Source organism: Brachyhypopomus gauderio, chromosome 9, assembly GCF_052324685.1.
Source record: "Brachyhypopomus gauderio isolate BG-103 chromosome 9, BGAUD_0.2, whole genome shotgun sequence".
NCBI lineage: Eukaryota > Metazoa > Chordata > Actinopteri > Gymnotiformes > Hypopomidae > Brachyhypopomus > Brachyhypopomus gauderio.
In genome coordinates, this window is record NC_135219.1 from 4,237,568 (window position 1) to 4,260,437 (window position 22,870).

The following is a 22,870-nucleotide window of genomic DNA, read 5'->3' on the forward strand; positions in this document are numbered from 1 at the left end:
AAACTTAAACACATTGCTAATTAATTCCTTATTCTAATTTTAAACTGAAACTCTTATATTTTTTTCTTTCGCAAATTGTCTAGCCAGTTTTTTTTTTTGCTTGACTAAAATAGTGTTCACATCATCCTTAAAGAATTATCCTAGAAGTGGGATGGTTTGTAGTGTATCAAAAACATTTTTGTATAGTGCTTTTTACAAGAGACTTTGTCACAAAATAGTTTTACAATTACCTGGGTCCAAGCCCCCAGAGTAAGCCAGAAGCTACCAAAGTAAGTAAAACTCTTTGAGCATGCGAAAGAAACCACAGGAACCAAAATTCAAAAAAGGAGTGGGGTGGGTTAACTCATCCTCCTCTAGTTGACACAGAACAGCAAAACAAGAATAAAATAAGTAATAAGACAAAAAAGTAACTCAAAAAAGCTCAACCAGTAGGAAGGGGTCGATTGGGAATAGTGTCAATGGCTGGTGTTTGTGCCAGACCTGTGTTCAGGAACCCCACACCTGCTTCTGCTTTAAGGCCCTTTCCCAGGTCTCTTTGTGGCTTGAATTGGGCGTGTTGGTGCTGGCTGACCTGCGCCGCCCTGGCTGACTGGCTCCACCACATGGTGGCGCTGGAACCCTTGTCCTTGTTCAAGCATATGTTTTGGTATCTCATTATGGGTCAACCCCTCTGCAATAGAACTCAGAAGCCCCTTGTTGAGTTTGCCCCTACTAGCTGACAGCCAAGATGTGAATTTCGGAGAGGGGGCACCGGTTATCCATAATTAACGGCCGACGCATTCGGTGTTGTTCTTCAGTATGTGCGGTGGTGCTCTCCTCTTTCGTTGACCTTGTAGTGAGACTTGAAGCTAGCAAGAGTTCAGCTGTCCCTAAACAGCCGACCCATTCAGCTACCTAGACCCCAAACTCTTCGAGCATGAGGAAGAAGCCTCTACAGGAACCAGTACTGAAAGGGGGGAACCCATCCTCCTCTAGCTGACACTTGTCACCTAGCTGCTAGTTATGTGACATCTTGGTAGCTGCTTACCTTGCTAAAGGTTTGCACAAGACTTTCTTTTCGTATCTCTCAGTGGTGGAAGTGAACCTTTCCAGTATCAAGGAGGATTGTCCTATTTACCTTCCCCTCCAAGTCCAGTAATTTCTAGTCTTCTGTGACCTGAAAATCCGTTCTGTGGTTATGACTGTCAGATCCCACAGTGTCTCATCTATGGTCATGACCATAAAGGCTGAACTGGAAGAGGCGTTCTGCGGAGCTAGCCAAGCAACAGCGTTCTGAGTAGAGGAGAAAAGAGGGCAAAGCAAGCAGATGAGTCTTCCCAGAAAGACTGCTCCCAGTTCTCCCAGCAGGCGTATGCACAAGCAGTGGCCTTCAGGCTGTCCACCTTCACTTTCCCAGTGTCCCAGCACAGCCTATGCCTGATGCTACAGCGGACTGGGCTAAGACGCCTTGAGCCTCCAGGGTCTGGATCCAGGGGGGCTGCCCAGCCAGACTCTCACTAAGGGTCGAATGAACTGAACACTGGGCTCCCTAGTTTCTGGGTGAGGGGGAAAAAGTAGCCAGAATGGCCATTTCCTGAGTTCTGCATCCTTTGCTGTTTCTGAGCCAGTTCTGAGGCCTCAGGTACTGCTCGCAACGCTAAGGAAACGATCTCGTGAGCACGCGTGGTGCAGCCGTCCGTACCCCGTGGCGTCCGGCGAGGTGCAGAGCCATCTCGTGGAGACGCGTGGAGCCCACACGGCGTCAGTGTTGGTCCGACGACGCAATGCGGTGCAGTTCGTCCGACTGTTTATACTGTTTATGGGCTAGCACACTCTGGTTCACTGTTGCTGCTCCTCAGGTCAGGAGAATACCGTTCCCATTCGTGTTCATGAAGAGGAATTACGTTCACTGATAGTAAATGGTGCAATATGACTAGTACTTCCAGAGGAGAGCCTATAGCCGGGTTTCCATCCAAACCTTTCGAAAAAATAATGCGCAATTTCCAAGTTTCGGCAGAAAAAAATGCGAATTAAGCCTTGTTTCCATTACAGTTCCATTACAGTTATGCGAATAAACTTTAGATCACGTGAGAGGACGCCAAAACAATAGTGGTTTTACGTCCATCTGGCAGTTACGCATTTTTGCACGTTGAGGTTTTGAAACATTTTTTTCTTTTTCTTTTCTATACATGGATAAGTTGAATTAAATTTTTGCTCTCTCCAGAACTGTTTTTGCATGCATTTGCCATCTTTACATTGCGATCATGTACAGAACCACATGACTTGAGGCATGATACGTCATCGTTTATGCGAAAAACCCTTTTCCATCCAGTTTTTCCGAATTTTGGCGATGCGATAGTCTAACTTTTCCACCTCCTCCTAGCGTAAAAATCTTTTTGCGATATTTGGGGCTTTTTTCGAATTTTGGACTTTTTCCATCCAGCTTTTTTCATGCGCATTTTCAAAATGCGCAAAAACTCTGTGGATGGAAAACCCTCTTATGCAGTTTATGATATTTTCTGGTTCCAAAAAAAGGGAAGAGGCTCTAAACCCATCCTGGATCTCTAGGAAGAGGCTCTAGACCAGGCGTACTCAACAAAATTTGTCCGCGGTCCAATTTTGGCAGATACTTGTGACCTGAGGTCTGGTGCGGCGGGGGTGGCGAACGTAAGTTGTTGAGCGGGGGTGGCGAACGTAACACTCGTGACGGAGTGTTTTTTCAATAGCCCTGAAATAAATGCTACGGTTTTGTTTTGGTCCGTATCCGGATTGGGTCCGGACAGGACTGTGTTCGGGTCCGGATCCGGACCACGGTCCGCCAGTTGAGTACCCCTGCTCTAGACCCACCCTGGATCTCTAGGAAGAGACTCTAGACCCACCCTGGATCTCTAGGAAGAGACACTAGACAAGGCACCTCAGAATGACAATGGAGGTTCTTGTGTTTTGCGTGACAAGGCAATGAGTTCATCTCCATCGACTTACTAGGCAGATATTTTCACATCTCCGTTTACCTCCCTCCCAGAAGGCTTCTGACATTTGTCTTTAAGGTCGTGACCTCGTCTTGCTCTCCAATTTGGTCTTTGATGAGCCCTTGAGTGTTTTGACATTTCTGTGGAAACTGACAGTTTTCTGGCGAGTGGAGAGCAGAGTGGTGGAAAGTTGCAGCTTGCCTTTCTTAGAAACGTGCAGCAGGTTTGTTGGAGACCTTTTTTAGGCAATGTGTTCACCCATGTCTGTTCACCTTCCTCTGTTCAGAATGATCCTCTAAGCAAGGGGTAAGGTTAACCACAAAAGTCAAAAAGTCATTTGACCTACACCTACACAGGACCACATCCTCACATCTGTTGGTGGAAAACATGAGTATTAATCACACATTTGACTCGGCTCTTTCTGCGCCAATGTAGGTCGAGTCCCTTACAAAGGTGGTAATAAATATTCTTTCTCTTGCTTCACAGTGTGAGTTCTTTAAATAACCACAACAGGCACCAAACAGTGAAGAAAGGCTGGGGTGTACCCCAAAAAAGGCTGGGCAGTAAATGGGGAGTGGAGATTATACCTACAAATACCCTGGAACTCCTAACAGTTTTCTTAGGTCAGAAACATTTTTCTCCTCTCCTGGAGGGCCATCATGTTGTTTGAATGGACAACATTGTTGTATTTGCACATATAAACAAGTCTGGGACCATTTTGGGAGAGTGAACATGGTGAACATGATGGATCATAGATCAGCTCCTTGTTCCCTGATCTTTTCTTTGAATGACCAGGAGCCACAGAGAGGGATGGATGCTCTGCTCGATGGAACTGTGGGTACCACCACTACTTTTACTCCACCACTAGCCTTAATGTCCCTGAACCTGTCCAAGGAAATTTCTCACCCCCATCAGCAGTGTTTTGCTCTTTGGCTCTGACCCATGACACATGATATAAACTAACCCTGTTTTTACATAAACAGGACAGCGGGATTTCATATTTAATCCTTTGTCCCCAGTCGAGTGATGGGTGTGGCTGCTGGTAGTCTAAACGAGCTTGTCTGCCAGTACAGTGAGACACTTGAGAGCTTGAAGGAGGCGATATAACCCAGAGTGAGGCGTCTCACCAACTCTTCGCCTCGTGTGACGTGAAGCACGGCTGTGCTCATTCCGCATGACCATCGTTAAATATGGCGTCCCCTCCCTGATGCTCACATCCTGACTGTGGAGTGCGTGTAAATAGGGGCTTCTGAGGACTACGCAGAGGGCCAGCTCCAACTTCACGCTCTATTTGGAACCTATAGCAGTTTCTACTAGTACTGTCTTTGCTCATAAGACAAGAAGGTGCACCTGAGAATGAATATTGTGTTAACTGAAAGCCCTGACCGACGTGTGTGAGTGAGTGAGAGGGAGAGAGAGAGCGTGAGCCATATGTGTGTGTGTGTGTGTGTGTGTGTGTGTGTGTGTGTGTGTGTGTGTGTGTGTGTGTGTGTATTAAGCCCCTAGCTGGCACCCGTGTTTGCGTGTATGTGTGGCCCTGCATGCTTGCGTGTAGAGTGTTTGCAATCATGTGTGTGAGTGTGTTGGCGTGTGCATATGTGTGTGTCTAACTACATGCATGTATCCCCAAGTGTGCGCGTGTCTGTGCATATGAGGTGTGTGTGTGTGTGTGTGTGTGTGTGTTGGGTCTCTGCCTGTGGTGGCATCTCATTGCCTGCTGGTAACGATGAGGTTCGTTTCTAGACTGTCTAGATGGAACTTCGGTTCTAGGATGTCGGGTTTTCTCTGTTCTATGATCAGACCTGGGCCATGACTTCAAGCAGTGTCCCACGTGTCGAACACAGCTCAATGTTGCTAGGCTTTGCTCGAAGCGTTCCACAGCGCACTTAGTAGCAAGATGAGTCCAGAAGTACCTTCCAGTTCACGAAGGAAACTCCATGTCAGGCAACTTTAGCTGAGTGGTTAGTGTTTCATTAGCTGTTGATTTTATACAATATAAACTGCCCAGAAGACTGCAAAAATACTATTTACCCCGCTGTGGCGTAATACTCTTTCTCAAACACCTCGGCCAATGGCATGCCCTGCAATGTCACTGCAACCAATCCCTGCATGCCACCTCAGAGGGGAAGCTGCAGTGTATCCAAGGGGAAAAGAGGTTTCACACCAGTGTTGGCTTTCACTACACACGTCTGGCCAATCCTCAGCTGGAGAAATCAGATTTAGTTTGTGAATGGACTTAATTTGGGTGTATAAAAAAATTAATAAAAATACAAAAGCATAGCTTCAATCTCCATGTTGCTGTGTTTGCTACTGTGTAATGCTTTCCACTAGGGGGCAGTAAATGTTTACGTCCGCTGAAGCCTCTAGTTTGAGGTTAAAGAGGGCAAAATCGGATAATGATATAGTAAGCACACACAATGTGGGGATTTTTGATATGTTGCAGCTTTCCCTGAAATCAGGGCTTCTGTGTGCATCTGTGCTGTCTTGCCCTGCCGCGAGCGTGTGTGTGTGTGTGTGTGTGTGTGTGTGAGAGCGTGCTTCCACATTCATGCGTGGCTGTGCAATATATGCCCTGGCTCCCGAATGAAGGCCCCTCAGGTCTTTTCATGAGAAAGTCAGGTTCACTCGGCAAATCATTTGAAAGTCAGGTTAACTCTGCTAATCATGAGAAAGTCAGGTTCACTCGGCAAATCATTTGCTGGCCATATACCAGAGACTCTTATTCTGAAGTAACAGTCGTAACATTGCTGTCAGTGAAGTCGTGTCTTTAACATTGCTTGTAAGCAAGCTGTGAATGTGAAATGCTGGTGTCCACGAGGATGAGGTAGTTCTAGCGTAAGCGAGGAGCACCCGTGAAGAGGGACAAGGGAGGGTGGGTTGTCAAAAACCAGACACACTCCTCCTTTTGCTTAGCACCTGTAGCCATTGTAGCTTAAAAATATTGTATACAAGGGTTTGTCATGAGATATAAAACAAAATGACCGTTGTGCTCTGAAGTATGTGCTCCGTTTGGACAGTGCCTGTGCATAAGTGTATCTGTGTTTGGCTCTCTCTCTGTCTCCCCCCCTCTCTCTACCTTCCCTCATCTCTCTCTCTCCCCTTATCTCTCTCTCCCCCCTCTCTCTCCCTCCTTCTTTGTGGGTGTGTGCGTGGGCTGTCTCTGGCCCTGCTCCCTGTGTTGGGGGGGTTGTAGCACAAGCAGCGATGTCCCGTGCTGGAGGAACAGCTGGTGGACCTGGTGGTGTACGCCATGGAGCGCTCGGAGACGGAGGAGCAGTTTGACGATGGTGGGACCAGCCAGCTGCTGTGGCAGCATCTCTCCAGCCAGCTCATCTTCTTCGTCCTCTTCCAGTTCGCCAGTTTCCCACACATGGTGCTGTCCCTGCACCAGAAGGTACTTCACAGGGGCCATTGTGCAACACGGCACCCGTGCTTGTACTGATATTGATTACAGGTACAGAGCACTTTGTAGCTAATCACCATGATTTCCTCCTCTCCGCCCCACCCCCAGCTGGCTGGGCGGGGTCTGATTAAAGGGCGGGATCACCTGATGTGGGTCCTGCTGCAGTTCATTTCCGGAAGCATCCAGAAGAACGCGCTTGCCGACTTTCTTCCCGTCATGAAGCTGTTTGACCTGCTCTACCCAGAGAAAGAGGTACTGTAATGTACCACCATCCCTACCCTAAACACCCCCAACCCCCTCCGCCCCCCTTACCGTGCCCCACACTTCCCATGGTGCATCCTGGTTCTGTCTGTTCCCCAGGCAACATTTCATATGATGAAAATGTAGCTAATCAGACCAGGCCGTCTTCTGCTCCATTGCTTCACGATCCATTGCTCCGTGGTCCAGTTCTAAACTTTGCACTCCCATTGTATGATCTTTTGGAGGTGGACTTTCTGACCGGTCTACAGCTACAGAGCGCCTTACACAGCAAACTGTAATGTGCTGGGTGATACCTTTCTATTGTAGCCAGCACTAACTTCTTCAGCAGATTGAGCTACAGTGCATCTTCTATAGGGTTGGACTAGCCAAGTTGGCCATCACTCAGCAACCTTGACCCATGACCCTGACATCAGTTCACCAGTGGTCCTTTTTACACCACCTTTGGTAGGTAGTAACCACTGCATTCCAGAAACACCCCACAACACCTGCCATTCTGGAGATGGTTGATCACAGTCATCTTACCAATCGTGGATTGGCCCCTGGGCACGGTCTCTCAGGTCCTCACGCTTCACCACTACTCCTGTTTCCAACACGGCGAGTTCAAGAACTGTTTCCTTGCTGCCTGACACACCTCACCTCTTGGGGTCATCGGTGCTGTTCACCTGTCACTGGTCTTAATGTCGTGGCTGCTCGGTCTGCTTTCACTGGGAGGATGTTGTGTGAGTTTTATATGTTTCTTTTATTCCTGACAGTGGAAAGTGAGTAATTTGTACCTAATGGGCATTTTGAGTGGGATGTGAGTAGTGATAGTGTAGGCACTGACTTTACCTGCGGCATGTTGGCCCCGCCTCCCAGCCTTGTTATTGAGGTACGATTGACTTGTTTGTTCTTAAACACTGCAGTCGGACTGCACACGTGTGATCTACAGTGTATTCATCAGATTCACAGGTAGAACACACGTAGCATTCTTCCTTCCTACAAAATCTTTAGTGGTTGTTAATGTGGTGTTTAAAAGGCTTTGGAGGAGATCACATCTGCATGATTGTGGACATATATTAACCCCCCTCCTCCTCACTCTCCCACCTCTCTCTCTCTCCCTCTCTCTTTCTTTCTCTCTCTCCTTCTCTCTCCCCTCTCTCTCCCTCTCTTTCTTTCTCTCTCTCTCTCTCTCTCTCTCTCTCTCTCTCTCCCTCTCTCACCCTCTCCCCCACCTCTCTCTCCCCCCCTCTCTCTCCCTCTCTTTCTTTCTCTCTCTCCTTCTCTCTCCCCTCTCTCCCTCTCTTTCTCTCTCTCTCTCTTTCTCTCTCTCTTTCTCTCTCTCTCTCTCTCCCCAGTGTATTCCTGTTCCAGATATCAACAAGCCCCAGTCAACACACGCTTTTGCCATGACCTGCATCTGGATCCATCTGAATCGCAAAGCTCAGAACGACAACTCCAAACTACAGATCCCCATTCCACACTCACTGAAACTGCACCATGAGTAAGAGCCTAGCACACACACACACACACACACACACACACACACACACACACACACACACACCTCTCCAAACTACAGATCCCCATTCCACACTCACTGAAACTGCACCACGAGTAAGAGCCTAGCACAGCACACACACACACACACACACACACACACACACACACACACACACACACACACACACACACACACACATCTCTAAACAGCAGGTCCCTGTTCTGCACTCGCTGAAATTGCACTTGCTGAAACACACAAGTGTGTGGGTGTGTGTGTGTGCGCCTAACACATACACACGTGCCTCAAGAGTACAGATATTTCACACTCTCTAAACCTGCATGATGACCTTGTACAGATCACACACTCCCCTCCCTCCAAATAACAGATCTCCATGACACACTTCAGGTGCCCCTGAGTTAGACGCAACTAGAACAAACACACACACCACTCCAGAACCAAACGGCAGACTTCAGTCATGCAGGAGTATATTAATGAAAAGGAAAGTGTTTTTCTCTAGATGTCAAAAACTCTGGGGGATCACAGCCCAGTTTTTAACTCCATTTCAGCTCCTGCAGTATATTTGTGTACTTGTGTATTACCTCCAATTAAGGCTGTGCAGCAGTGGTTTGACCAGCAGGTGGTGCTGCATCTCTGGGCCAGTAAGGCATTATACCAAAGCCAAGCAAAAGTCTGAACAGACATTATTTTATGACGTGTAAATATGAATGAGTACTGTCTGGTGATGATTACCATCACCCCTGGTGGACACATTCTGTCGTTGCAAAAAAAGCTGCTAAGATGTTGGTTTACGAAGCGTGTTTAAAGGTGGTGATTAATGTTGCGTGTCAGGTTCCTGCAACAGAGCCTGCGTAGTAAGAGCCTGCCGATGACGGACTACAAGATCGCGCTGCTGTGTAATGCCTACTCCACCAACTCTGAGTGCTTCACCTTACCCATGGGTGTGCTGGTGGAGACCATCTACGGCAACGGCACCGCACGCATCTCCCTGCCCGGCACCAACTGCATGGCGTCGGGCTCCACCACGCCTCTCCCCATGAACCTGCTGGACTCCCTCACCGTCCACGCCAAGATGAGGTGAGCACGGAGGCCTGGTGGGCCTGCACGGGACGAGTTGGGCACCAGGAACAAACGCCTGCAGGAAACGTAGCCCAAATGATTAGGGAAAGGGCACAAAGTGGTACAGTACATCACTGGTACAATGCCATCGCGGTACTGGCATTTGCAATATTGATATTTCTGTAGGTTGGAATATGGAAATGGGTCCTCTGTTAAATTGCAGACATTTCCGAGCGAGTGTTTTGTGGGTGTTTCTGGTGAGTCATTGCATTTGTTTGATCCCACAAATGAAAAATTATTTCAGTCTCAATGTTGCGGGCAAGTCTTTAATCATATCACATCATGGGTTCAGCAGTGTGTTTTTAGAGCGTGCCTCTTACGGTATGCTGCTGCCGGTGTAAGTGCGGAGTACGATGTTTAGCGTCACGTAAACATCGTACCTCAGGTGCTGTTTATGCTCTCACCTCCAGAGGGGCGGGGTTTGCTGAAAGTGTTGGTCATCTTTGGGTTCCTGGAGGTTCCTCTTCTCCAGGGCCCAGCTGGTCCACCTTGTTCTCACCCCCGTTACACTCCTCCCGGGTCTGTGGTTAACATATCCCTGCGTGTTTAAACCGCAGAGCTTCAAAAGAATCTCAAACTGGGTCTGGCCGTGTGTTTACAGAAATAGATCTCGGTGCTTCACATCGCTGCAGGAAGGGTGTTCTCCAGCCTGCCGCGGGTTATGGGGCGGTTGTGAGTTCTGCGAGTTCAGTCACGGTGTTGAAATCTCCTGATGTTCTTCTGAAACAATGCTGTGGTCTTGCTGTGCTGGATTAAGGTGGCTGTGCTTAAGAGCATAGATGAAAGCAGTCGTTCTTGTTTCTCATTTGCATATTCATATTATGCAAATCCCTGCTGTATTCACGTCTGTGTCTCGGTATCACAGCGCTCTCGTTATTCAGTGACCTTGGCTAAGTCACATGATCACAAATTTACTGAATCTGTCAATCATTTAGTAAATAAGTTTATCTCTTTAATTTCATAACATGATTTATGTAAAAAATGTAGATAAGATAACTTTTTAGTATTAGGCTAAAAAGTATTAGGAAAATTGAGTGTTTAGTCATGACAAGTCCAGTGTTTAATCGCGTAAAATAGAGGCACCATAAGTACACTGAAAAAATTATGTAACATGCCATGCTGCTGTGTGTTCAAACTAGTCTCTCTCTCTCTCTCTCTCTCTCTCTCCATGCGAGAGTGTGTGTGTCAATCTATGTGTGAGAATAATTTGTCATATCAGAACAGCCGAGTCGTATGTGCCTCTCTGTCCTAGTGCTAAAAGAAAATTGAATTAAATGTGAAAATGAATCTTCCTCTTCCAAGGGCATTTTTATGTTAGGTTGGCAATTTATTTACCTTGTTTATATTCTTTATTTATTTGACTACAGGTTGAGAGTGATTTAATCCTCTGCTGTGGCTGTCCAGAGAGACAATAAATGCAAAGTTGACATTTGTGAAAAGGCGCTTGGTATTTAACAGACTGTGTGAGCAGCACCCGCTCTGTGTCCCAGTCGGCCGTAAATGTTAATGGTGGCGTTTCAGGAAGGTGGAACAGACCTAGTTAAGTCAGCGTTTCCGTGAGACCTGCTGCAGTCGGGTTTACAGTTACAGTCTGTTTTTATTGCGTACGTTTTCGTTTCTTAAGTGTTCTTATTGCGGGCCAGACCACGGGCCGAACGTGCTGACCCGCCTCTCCCTGCCTGCCAGTCTGATCCACAGCATCGCCACGCGGGTCATTAAACTGGCCCACGCCAAGTCCAGCATCGCCCTGGCCCCTGCCCTGGTGGAGACCTACAGCCGCCTGCTGGTCTACATGGAGATCGAGTCTCTCGGCATCAAAGGTTTCATCAGTAAGTGGCGCGCGTGGCCCCACCCCCCGCCGTGAGGAGCCGGTCCGGTCAGCAAGATGGTGTTGTTCTGTAAGCCAGGTAGCAAAATAAGGTGTGTGTGTGTGTGTGTGTGTGTGTGTGTGTGTGTGTGTGTGCAGGTCAGCTCTTGCCCAACGTCTTCAAGTCCCACGCCTGGGGGATCCTGCACACGCTGCTGGAGATGTTCAGCTACCGTATGCACCACATCCAGCCCCACTACCGTGTTCAGCTGCTCTCACACCTGCACTCGCTCGCCGCAGTACCACAGACCAACCAGAACCAGCTGCACCTGTGGTCAGGACACACACACACACACACACACACCTGCACTCGCTCGCCACAGTACCACAGACCAACCAGAACCAGCTGCACCTGTGGTCAGGACACACACACACACACCTGCACTCGTTCGCCGCAGTACCACAGACCAACCAGAACCAGCTGCACCTGTGGTCAGGACACACACACACACACACACACACACACACACAGAGTGGATGACACAGTGAGGAATGATGGGAGTTTGGGTGGAAGGTTGATCAGATGAAGCAATAAGACGATGGAAGTGAAGAATTGAAGGGTGTGTGAGAGATGATGCAGGAGAACATATAGGAACGTGTGTGTGTGTGTGTGTGTGTGTGTGAGAGAGAGATGATGCAGGAGAACATATAGGAACGTGTGTGTGTGAGAGATGGATGGAAGAGATGATGCAGGAGAACATATAGGAACGTGTGTGTGTGTGTGTGTGTGTGTGTGAGAGAGATGGATGGAAGAGATGATGCAGGAGAACATATAGGAACGTGTGTGTGTGTGAGAGAGAGAGAGCAGGCTGTGTTGGTAAACATGCATGCATGTGTGTGAGCTTGGGGGTGTGCGAGAGAGAGAGATAGAGAGAGACGCGTGGGGGAGATGAACCAGGACGAAGGGCGCCATGATCCTGGTGAATGTGTCTGAGCACATGGAAGTCACATGTGCCGAGGCTTTCAAACATCGCTGTGAGGGCATTACTGAACACTACTGAACAATGACGTTGTGTAATGCCTTTGTGGGGTCACATTAATGACACACTGGGATTAATACCCCAGCAACATTTGACATTTGAAAAGGGTGTAACTCGGTCAGGGAGTGTAAATCATAGCAGTAACTGTAAAAATTAAAAGTGCATATGTGCATGAATATGCAGGCAAATATTTATGATGTGAAAGGAATTAGTCTGTGAAAGGTTTTCTCTCCCTCATCCCCCCCCCCTCTCTCTCTCTCTCTCTCTCTCTCCCCCCTCCCTCTCTCTCTCTCTCTCCCCCCTCCCTCTCTCTCTCTCTCTCCCCCCTCCCTCTCTCTCTCCCTCCCTCTCTCCAGCGTGGAGAGCACAGCTCTGAGGTTAATCACAGCTCTGGGTAGTTCTGAGGTCCAGCCCCAGTTTACACGTTTCCTCAGTGACCCGAAAACAGTGTTGTCTGCGGAGTCTGAGGAGCTGAACCGGGCCCTCATCCTCACCCTCGCCCGTGCCACACACATCACCGGTACTGTAGTGCGCACACACACACACACACACACACACTGGCACACGCAGCTCAACCCTGATGCTGTTTCCTCCTGCTCCAGATTTCTTCACGGGGTCGGACTCCATCCAGGGCACATGGTGTAAGGACATCCTGCAGACCATCATGAGCTTCACGCCTCATAACTGGGCCTCACACACGCTCAGCTGCTTCCCTGCTCCACTCCAGGTAGGCTCACGCGGCCCACGTGCACGCATGTACAGGCAGGCTCACGCGGCCCACGTGCACGCACGTACAGGCAGGCTCACGCGGCCCACATGCACACGTACAGGCAGGCTCACGCGGCCCACGTGCACACGTACAGGCAGGCTCACGCAGCCCACGTGCACGCACGTACAGGCAGGCTCACGCGGCCCACGTGCACGCATGTACAGGCAGGCTCACGCGGCCCACATGCATACGTACAGGCAGGCTCACGCGGCCCACGTGCACACGTACAGGCAGGCTCACGCGGCCCACGTGCACGCACGTACAGGCAGGCTCACGCGGCCCACGTGCACGCACGTACAGGCAGGCTCACGCGGCCCACGTGCACGCATGTACAGGCAGGCTCATGCGGCCCACGTGCACGCATGTATAGGTAGGCTCACGTGGCCCAGGCTAGAAAACCAGGCTAGGCCACGAAGACCAAGGCACACGATGGCCGCTCCAGTCGATCGAGTTGTGTAATACATGTTGCAGTGTTACTGTAGTTGTGCAATGTATCTGTTTTGCTGTGATTCCCAGTGAGAAGTGGTTGCAAAAGGTTTTGGTTCTGTTGATCATTATTATACCGAGCAGAATCAGAATCGCTTCAGATGTTCTGCAGTCCTAGAAATGCATCTCCCAGAGAGTTCTAGAAGTGTCTAGCAGTATTTTTGCTCGTGCACCATAGTGTCTTCATTTCTTGGCAGAGGCACAATGTGAGGATGGTTTTGAATCATTCATTACCATTCGGCTGCAGTTGCTGTGCCTTCATCCGTGGTCTACCGGGTTCTGCGGCGAGGACGCTTCGGTCGGGTTTATCCTGCAGTTATCCGGTGAACAAAGAGTGGCGTTGTAGTGCGGCCGTATGTCTGCCGCATCGCGCCGTTAAAGGATCCGTCGCCTGGCCTCGTCCCGGCAGATCGTCGACGCGAACGCCTGCCTAGCGACCGACCGCACACTCGTCTCTCCGGAGGGAACCGCGGCCTTCCGTTCCCGACGTTTGACCGCTGCGCTCTAGTGGAATCCCACGAGCTCGTCCACAAACACACACCAGTGCCTGCGCCTCTGTTCCGTGCGGTCGAATTCGTTTGCGTGCCAATTATTTCTAGAAAATGAATTTAGGAGCCTTTGGGATTTTGAAGGGGAAGGAGCAGATTGGTGTGTGACTGTCGTGCTCCACGCCATAGAGCCCAAACACACCATCCACCCCCCCCGGCCCCACCGCCAATGGAGACCCCGCCCCCGACTGGTGCCCACACCCTTCCTGGTGGAGGCAGCTAATGAGGACTGACCCCTTCTGAAACAGCAGACGTTTCTACTCCACAGTGACCGTGGGAGGTCCCTCCCAAGGCTTTGTGCTCAGGTCCTTGCGTGTGCTGTAGGGTTTCATGTATCGTCTCTCTTCTTCTTCCTCCAACACCCCCCCCCCCCCCTCAGGCCTTCTTCAAGCAGAACAACGTCCCTCAGGAGAGCCGCTTCAACCTGAAGAAGAACGTGGAGGAGGAGTACAGGAAGTGGAAGTCCATGACCAACGAGAACGACATCATCACACACTTCTCCATGCAGGGCTCCCCGCCCCTGTTCCTCTGCCTGCTGTGGAAGATGCTTCTGGAGACCGACCACATCAACCAGATCGGCTACAGGTGTCTGCTCTGTCCACGCACACACACTCTGTGTCCTCGTGAGACCTTAAAGATGGTGGGGTGTGTGTGTGCGTGTGCGTGTGTTCGGACGTGTGACTGGCCCGCGGCTGCAGCTGGTGGTGGCTCTACAGAGGCCTGTTGTGCCCGTCTGAGCGGGTGCTGTGAGCCCCTTGTGCTGGGACGCGGATCACGAGCCCTGGGTGATGACACCCTGCTAGTGTTGGGCCCAGACCTCCACACTGACACACACACAGCTGGCTCCTCGGTGTGACTCTGTCCTTTGAGCTGCTCTGTCTGTCTGTCTCTCCCTCTCTCTTGGTCTCCCTGTTTCTCTCCCTCTGTCTCCCTCTCTCTGTCTCTGTGGCTATCCAACACTTTCTGTTCCCTATACTCAGGACTTTTCCTGCTCCTCTGACAGGCTGGGACTGAGTTTAAATTAGACGTGCATCATTATTTATTTCCGTGGCCTCTGAAAGATGGTCCTGGGAGTGTGTGTGTGTGTGTGTGTGTGTGTGTGTGTGTGTGTGTGTGTGTGTGTGTGTGTGTGAGAGAGAAGCAATGCTGTCTGGCAGACTGTGTTAAGAGCTCCTGATCTTTATCCAGCCCTGCCATGCAGCAGTCCACAGTGACGCAGACTTATTTTATGCTTAACTGACTCCCTGTCTGACTCCCTGTCTCCCTGTTTATCCATTTCCCTGTCTGTCTGTCCTGTCTGTCTGTCTGTCTGTCTGTCCTGTCTGTCTGTCTGTCTGTCTGCTTGCCACACAGACTCTCCCTTCAAGAGCAGCGTGTCAGATCCATCAGTCTAATTATTAAACTAATGGATTCAGGCATGGTGGTGTTATAATGCACATTAAAAGACCGGGTGGTTCATGGTAGACCGTGTGTATGTGGGAGGTGGGGGTGGTGGTGTGTGAAGGTGTGGTAGACACATGTGTTGGGGCGTGGTGTGGTAGACGCACACAGAGGGGTGTGGTAGACACGTGTTGGGGCGTGGTGTGGTAGACACATGTGTTGGGGCGTGGTGTGGTAGACACACACAGAGGGGTGTGGTAGACCCATGTGTTGGGACGTGGTGTGGTAGACACATGTGTTGGGGCGTGGTGTGGTAGACACACACAGAGGGGTGTGGTAGACCCATGTGTTGGGGCGTGGTGTGGTAGACACACACAGAGGGGTGTGGTAGACCCATGTGTTGGGGCGTGGTGTGGTAGACGCACACAGAGGGGTGTGGTAGACACGTGTTGGGGCGTGGTGTGGTAGACACATGTGTTGGGGCGTGGTGTGGTAGACACACACAGGGGTGTGGTAGACCCATGTGTTGGGACGTGGTGTGGTAGACACATGTGTTGGGGCGTGGTGTGGTAGACACACACAGAGGGGTGTGGTAGACCCATGTGTTGGGACGTGGTGTGGTAGACACATGTGTTGGGGCGTGGTGTGGTAGACACACACAGAGGGGTGTGGTAGACCCATGTGTTGGGGCGTGGTGTGGTAGACCCATGTGTTGGGGCGTGGTGTGGTAGACACACACAGAGGGGTGTGGTAGACCAGTGATTCTCAACTGGTGGGTCGCGACCCAAAAGTGGGTCGCGGACACGTTCTTGGTGGGTCGCGGACAGCTTGTTAAAAAAAAAAAAAAAAAAAGTCTACTCTTCAGATTTTGTACTCGTATTTTATCTTGAAAAAAGACAGAGGCACATGCCACAGCTCCAGACTGCGACTAAAATGGTCGCAATCGCGACCATAAATGAGTAATAAAATTATTTCACTCGCCAGTGGCGACAGGTGATACAAGAGCATTATATTTTATGGGTGAAGATTTTTTGTCATTGGAAAAATATCCACAATTTTCTTTTGAGGTTGTATTAAAAGTTAACCGATATGCTGTAGTTCCCACTCTCATGTTCGCTCTGCCCATTAACAAAAGCGGGAATCACTAGCATGACTAGCAAAGCAGCGGAGCCGAGCTGAAACTTTAGCACTAAGCGTTAGCTTGTTGAAAATAGCGAAGACAAAAATATTGGATTTTTTCACACAGTCTACATTTCTGTCGGACCATAAGAGGACACACTCCTTTATAACTGTACATAGTTTTAAGTTCATTTCACGTTCGCATTCGGAATTCTTTCTTCAATACCTTTAAGTTAAAAGTACCAAAATATGCAAATTCTTATTTCTGGCACCCAAGACAAACATCTACAACTTTGTTTACATCAGGAATATATGTATTTTAAAACATGTTATTTTAAATATACTCCTGTCACCGCTGCAACGTCTAAGGCACCGTCTACAAATGACCTTAACACGGAAGCAAGTGGAGGTCGTAAAGGCCCCAGAGCACTGCGGACTCTTTTGCAATAATTTCAATAGCTTTTAAACGGTCCATCTAAGACCACCAAAGAAGTTGGATTACATAAAGTTAATCTTTAATAACAACCTACAACTAAAAGATGGGTATTTATACCTTGCACCAATGTGTGGTGGTCAGTTTTTGTCAAATATTTCAATAGCTTTTAAATGGGCCATCATAATTCCACAAAACAAGGTTGTTGATTAGGATGCACTTAACTATAACTTGTTTTATGCTCTTATGATGGACATTTTAAAAGCTATTTAAACATTTGACACAATGTGCACTTAATATTTATACAACTTGTTTTTATCTTATGAAGAATCGTTTAAAAATTATTTAAATCTTTGCAGAAAAAAAGAGTGCGCAGTGCTCCGGGGCCTTTACGACCACCACTTTTGACCATGTTAAGGTCATTTGTAGATGGTAATAGTAGTACATTTAAAACATGTCTAATTCCGAATACGCGAACATGAAACCAACTTAACCACAGTTACAAGGAAGAGAAACCATCAGTGATGTTGGACGACAGAGATCCTAAATAACAGCTGACCTGATGTGAGTGCTTATTAGTTTATATTATGGCACCTAGAAAAAGTTATTGGCGCCTGATTTTTTCCTTTTAGGACCTACTGGCTCCTTGAGTAATTTTTAGTATGTAGCCCAGCATGAGAACCATCTTGTTGCCATGGTAACCACCAATTGTTTACCCTTTTAATTTGTTATAACATTTGTACTGTATAAAACTGGGTCGCGACTTAATGACAATGAGAAAAAGTGGGTCCCGGGCTGAGACCAGTTGAGAACCCCTGTGGTAGACACATGTGTTGGGGCGTGGTGTGGTAGACACACACAGAGGGGTGTGGTAGACCCATGTGTTGGGGCGTGGTGTGGTAGACGCACACAGAGGGGTGTGGTAGACCCATGTGTTGGGGCGTGGTGTGGTAGACGCACACAGAGGGGTGTGGTAGACCCATGTGTTGGGGCGTGGTGTGGTAGACACACACAGAGGGGTGTGGTAGACCCATGTGTTGGGGCGTGGTGTGGTAGACGCACACAGAGGGGTGTGGTAGACCCATGTGTTGGGGCGTGGTGTGGTAGACGCACACAGAGGGGTGTGGTAGACACATGTGTTGGGGCGTGGTGTGGTAGACCCATGTGTTGGGGCGTGGTGTGGTAGACGCACACAGAGGGGTGTGGTAGACCCATGTGTTGGGGCGTGGTGTGGTAGACGCACACAGAGGGGTGTGGTAGACCCATGTGTTGGGGCGTGGTGTGGTAGACACACACAGAGGGGTGTGGTAGACCCATGTGTTGGGGCGTGGTGTGGTAGACACACACAGAGGGGTGTGGTAGACCCATGTGTTGGGGCGTGGTGTGGTAGACACACACAGAGGGGTGTGGTAGACCCATGTGTTGGGGCGTGGTGTGGTAGATGCACACAGAGGGGTGTGGTAGACCCATGTGTTGGGGCATGGTGTGGTAGACACACACAGAGGGGTGTGGTAGACCCATGTGTTGGGGCGTGGTGTGGTAGACACACACAGAGGGGTGTGGTAGACCCATGTGTTGGGGCGTGGTGTGGTAGACACACACAGAGGGGTGTGGTAGACCCATGTGTTGGGGCGTGGTGTGGTAGATGCACACAGAGGGGTGTGGTAGACCCATGTGTTGGGGCATGGTGTGGTAGACACACACAGAGGGGTGTGGTAGACCCATGTGTTGGGGCGTGGTGTGGTAGACCCATGTGTTGGGGCGTGGTGTGGTAGACCCATGTGTTGGGGCGTGGTGTGGTAGACACACACAGAGGGGTGTGGTAGACCGGAGCCCTCTGGTCCTGCTCCCTCACACTCACCTACCAAACCTGTAGGGACGATTTGCCTTTGTGTGTGTGTGTGTGTGTGTGTGTGTGTGTGTGTGTGTGTGTGTGTGTGTGTGTGTGTGTGTGTGTGTGTGTGTGTGTGTGTCGTTCGCCGGCGAATGTGCTTTGCGCCGCCATCTTTGATCCAGTCAGTGTACTATTGACTAAATAAGTCAAAGACCGAGACACGGTTCAGGCTGGGTTAGAACAGGCTCCATCAGCTGTATCCAGGAACATTCATCCTGATGTTATTCATGCAGCTGACCTGCACGCACTTCTGATGGGCTGTGCAGAGTCTCCGTCTCCCCTGGTCAACACGCTGGTTCTCAGCAGCAGCAAATGATTCTGGCTTTCCCAAAAGCGGTCCGGCACGCCGGTCCTGTCGGGCGTCCCCGGCCCTCCGTGGACCGCGGAGACCTCCACGTCCACCGCCCTCTCACGCCGACCCTCTCACGTCCCTGCCGCAGGGTCCTGGAGCGAATCGGGGCGCGTGCGCTGGTGGCTCACGTGCGGACCTTCGCCGACTTCCTGGTGTACGAGTTCTCCACGTCTGCGGGCGGGCAGCAGCTGAACAAATGCATCGAGATCCTCAACGACATGGTGTGGAAGTACAACATCGTCACGCTGGACCGCCTCATCCTGTGCCTGGTGAGTGACCCGGCCGGACACGTCCTTACTTCACTTACACTCGTGTACGCTCATGCACACTCAGCCCGTGGGTTCTGCACCTGTTCGTTCCTCGTCCTTCTCTTAACCGGGTGATTTCGTAAGCACGTCGTAGCTCTCGGCGAACAGGAACGCCCGTCTGCGTTACGCGTTCTGTTGTCGCTCGGCCACTGCGTCAAACGACCTGCGTTACACGTGCTGTTCACGTCACCGCGCAGTTACGCTCTTCGGAAAATGTGTTAACAAGTTGATAATCTGTTGGTCTCTGTGGAACACACAAATGCATTATGGGGATGTGAAGTCTAATCCATTCAGCCGTGTAATCGAACAAGGCCTGAAAAAAAGTTAATTAAAACTAAAATAAATAAATAAATCAGAAGCTTTTTTTTAGTAAGCTGACAGGAGCAGGGTAGAGCTGGGTGGGGAGGCAGGGTTGGGAGGCGGGGTTGGGAGGCAGTGATGGGCATCCTGATTGGCCGATGGATGTGTTCATGAGGTGTTTCTCCACTGCTGTTTTTCCTCTTGGTTCATTTCAGTTCTTTATACAGATTCTCGAGGATCCAGTGTCAGTGGTCCAGTTAAACCACAACCAGTACACAGAAAACGAAACAACCCATCTTTCTGCAATAACTAACAAAATTGGGACGGGGGATTTCTTTGTGATTGTGCCAGCTGCACTAAACTGGACCTGGTACATAGTAGTATAGTAGTTTCATTCCAAAAACAAGATAAACCCCTTATTTTGTGCAGGCAGAAGCTCCTTTTCTCGTTCAGAGGGCGTGACTGCAGTGCTCCAGAGTAGCGAGATCAATATTCCTGCTCCTCATAGTCAGAGTTCCTGTGTGCGAGACATGAGCCTCGTTTGCATGTAGTCACGTTCCGAACGTCCAGCCTGAACCCGCAGGACGCTGTGAGGAGCATTCAGGACACGTAGCTTTAACCCTCCTTCACCACGAGCCCCTCCTCTCTTTATCCCCGCCCCCTCCGCTCGAACCCTCCTCCACCACGAGCCCCTCCTCTCTTTATCCCCGCCCCCTCCGCTCGAACCCTCCTTCACCACGAGCCCCTCCTCTCTTTATCCCCGCCCCCTCCGCTCGAACCCTCCTCCACCACGAGCCCCTCCTCTCTTTATCCCCGCCCCCTCCGCTCGAACCCTCCTCCACCACGAGCCCCTCCTCTCTAAACCGCCCCCTCCGCTCGAACCCTCCTCCACCACGAGCCCCTCCTCTCTTTATCCCCGCCCCCTCCGCTCGAACCCTCCTCCACCACGAGCCCCTCCTCTCTTTATCCCCGCCCCTCCACTCGAACCCTCCTCCACCACGAGCCCCTCCTCTCTTTATCCCCGCCCCCTCCGCTCGAACCCTCCTCCACCACGAGCCCCTCCTCTCTTTATCCCCGCCCCCTCCGCTCGAACCCTCCTCCACCACGAGCCCCTCCTCTCTTTATCCCCGCCCCCTCCGCTCGAACCCTCCTCCACCACGAGCCCCTCCTCTCTTTATCCCCGCTCCCTCCGCTCGAACCCTCCTCCACCACGAGCCCCTCCTCTCTTTATCCCCGCCCCCTCCACTCGAACCCTCCTCCACCACGAGCCCCTCCTCTCTTTATCCCCGCCCCCTCCACTCGAACCCTCCTCCACCACGAGCCCCTCCTCTCTTTATCCCCGCCCCCTCCACTCAAACCCTCCTCCACCACGAGCCCCTCCTCTCTTTATCCCCGCCCCCTCCGCTCGAACCCGCCTCCTCAGACACGCGTGTTTCATGCTTTGCCTGTCAGGAGGTAGTGCACTCATTATATAAATCCTCACCCTTTAAATAATAAGACCGTCCATGTCTAACCTTTCAGTCCTGTTTAGTCCTTTTGTTAAGAATAATATGGCTCCTATAGAGCAGTAATTTCAACTGGTTAATCAATGCCACTTCTGCTGTACAACACACACACACACACACACACACACACATTTATGAGCTTTTAATCGATCAGTAATGTCACGTCAGGAAGAGACCAGAAGTGTCCCAGGGAGTCTCTGTTGCCATGAAGGATGCATTCTTAAAGGAGCAATTACTTCGGGTGTGTGTGTGTGTGTGTGTGTTGCTCTGTGCCTACACCACCATATCAGCGCACAGTTCAGATGTCAGCTGGGGTCAAATGTCCTTCTGTGTCACACCAGGCCCTGTGGGTAAAAAGGCGTCTTAAATGGTAAAGGAGACACTGGGGACCTGTGGAGAAACAGCTCCGCTGTTGTCATTTAAAGCTAAATTAAAACCCAGCACATATACTGGTGTGAGAGATGTCGTTTACACACACTGGTCCTGGAACTGATCACAGATTAACTGAGAATGTGAACATTTAGAGCAGTCTAGCTGGCTAGATCAAGCTGAATGTTAACCGATAATCAGGTCATATCATTAGGGTCCATAAGCATTAAGGTGGGAAATGTAACCACACAGTCTGGATTAATGGTACAGCCACACTGACCTCAGTACTGCTATAGGGATTGTGGTCTGTGGGACAGAATGGACCCATACGATTGTAAAGCTGCTTTGTGACAACATGTGTGGTGAAAAGCGCTATATAAATAAATTTGACTTTGACTTTGCTACAGGGATTCTGTTCTGCGGTCCTGACCGAGTCCTGAACGCTGTAATGACTACTGACTGCTGTAAATGCCCCTCAGGCATTATAAAAGTGTTCTGATGCTGTGGTTTCCCGCCCCCTGCCCCACAGGTCGCTCAGTCATGTCCCATCATTTCACCAGACTTTAGGGCTTCGTTAATTCCGCCTTCTTTGCCGTTGCCTAGGCGATGCGGAGTCACGAGGGGAACGAGGCGCAGGTGTGCTACTTCATCATCCAGCTGCTCCTGCTGAAGCCCAACGACTTCCGCAACCGCGTTAGCGACTTCGTGAAGGAGAACGCGCCGGAACACTGGCTGCAGAGCGACTGGCACAACAAACACATGAGCTACCACAAGGTGAGCGCAGAAACCCCACGTCCAAACACAGTGACCCTTACCCAACACAGCAACCCCACGTCCAAACACAGTGACCCTTACCCAACACAGCAACCCCGCGTCCAAACACAGTGACCCTTACCCAACACAGCAACCCCGCGTCCAAACACAGTGACCCTTACCCAACACAGCAACCCAACGTCCATTGACCCTTACCCAGCACAGAAACCCAGCGTCCAAACACAGTGACCCTTACCCAACACAGAATCCAGTGTCCAAACACAGTAACCCTTACCCAACACAGCAACTCTGCACCCAAACACAGTAACCCTTACCCAACACAGCAACCCCACATCCAAACATGCTAACCCCTATCCAACACAACAACCCTGCGTCCAAACACGGTCACCCTTACCCAACACGGAAACCTTGAATCCAAACACGGTCACCCTTACCCAACACGGAAACCTTGAATCCAAACACAGTAACCCCTACCCAACAGAACAACCCGGTATTATAACATGGTAACAGTTATACAATGCCATACGTCCAAACGCTGTAGGCTTTGCCCAACACAA

General features: G+C 50.2%; 1 protein-coding gene across 4 annotated transcripts in view; it reads left to right on the plus strand.

Annotated features, from left to right (window-relative positions):
- med23 (mediator complex subunit 23) overlaps window positions 1-22,870 on the plus strand; it is a 40,804-nt gene that overhangs the window by 5,608 nt on the left and 12,326 nt on the right. For 2 of the 4 annotated variants that reach the window (XM_077016556.1, XM_077016557.1), the window contains 12 exons: window positions 6,142-6,342; window positions 6,460-6,603; window positions 6,967-7,056; window positions 7,947-8,092; window positions 8,942-9,187; window positions 10,916-11,058; window positions 11,196-11,370; window positions 12,433-12,596; window positions 12,679-12,803; window positions 14,259-14,464; window positions 19,146-19,326; window positions 22,143-22,313. In XM_077016556.1, the coding sequence (XP_076872671.1) occupies window positions 6,142-6,342; window positions 6,460-6,603; window positions 6,967-7,056; window positions 7,947-8,092; window positions 8,942-9,187; window positions 10,916-11,058; window positions 11,196-11,370; window positions 12,433-12,596; window positions 12,679-12,803; window positions 14,259-14,464; window positions 19,146-19,326; window positions 22,143-22,313 (1,992 nt within the window). The remainder of the gene's footprint in view (window positions 1-6,141; window positions 6,343-6,459; window positions 6,604-6,966; window positions 7,057-7,946; window positions 8,093-8,941; window positions 9,188-10,915; window positions 11,059-11,195; window positions 11,371-12,432; window positions 12,597-12,678; window positions 12,804-14,258; window positions 14,465-19,145; window positions 19,327-22,142; window positions 22,314-22,870) is intronic. The other 2 variants (XM_077016558.1, XM_077016559.1) reach the window with 1 other exon arrangement.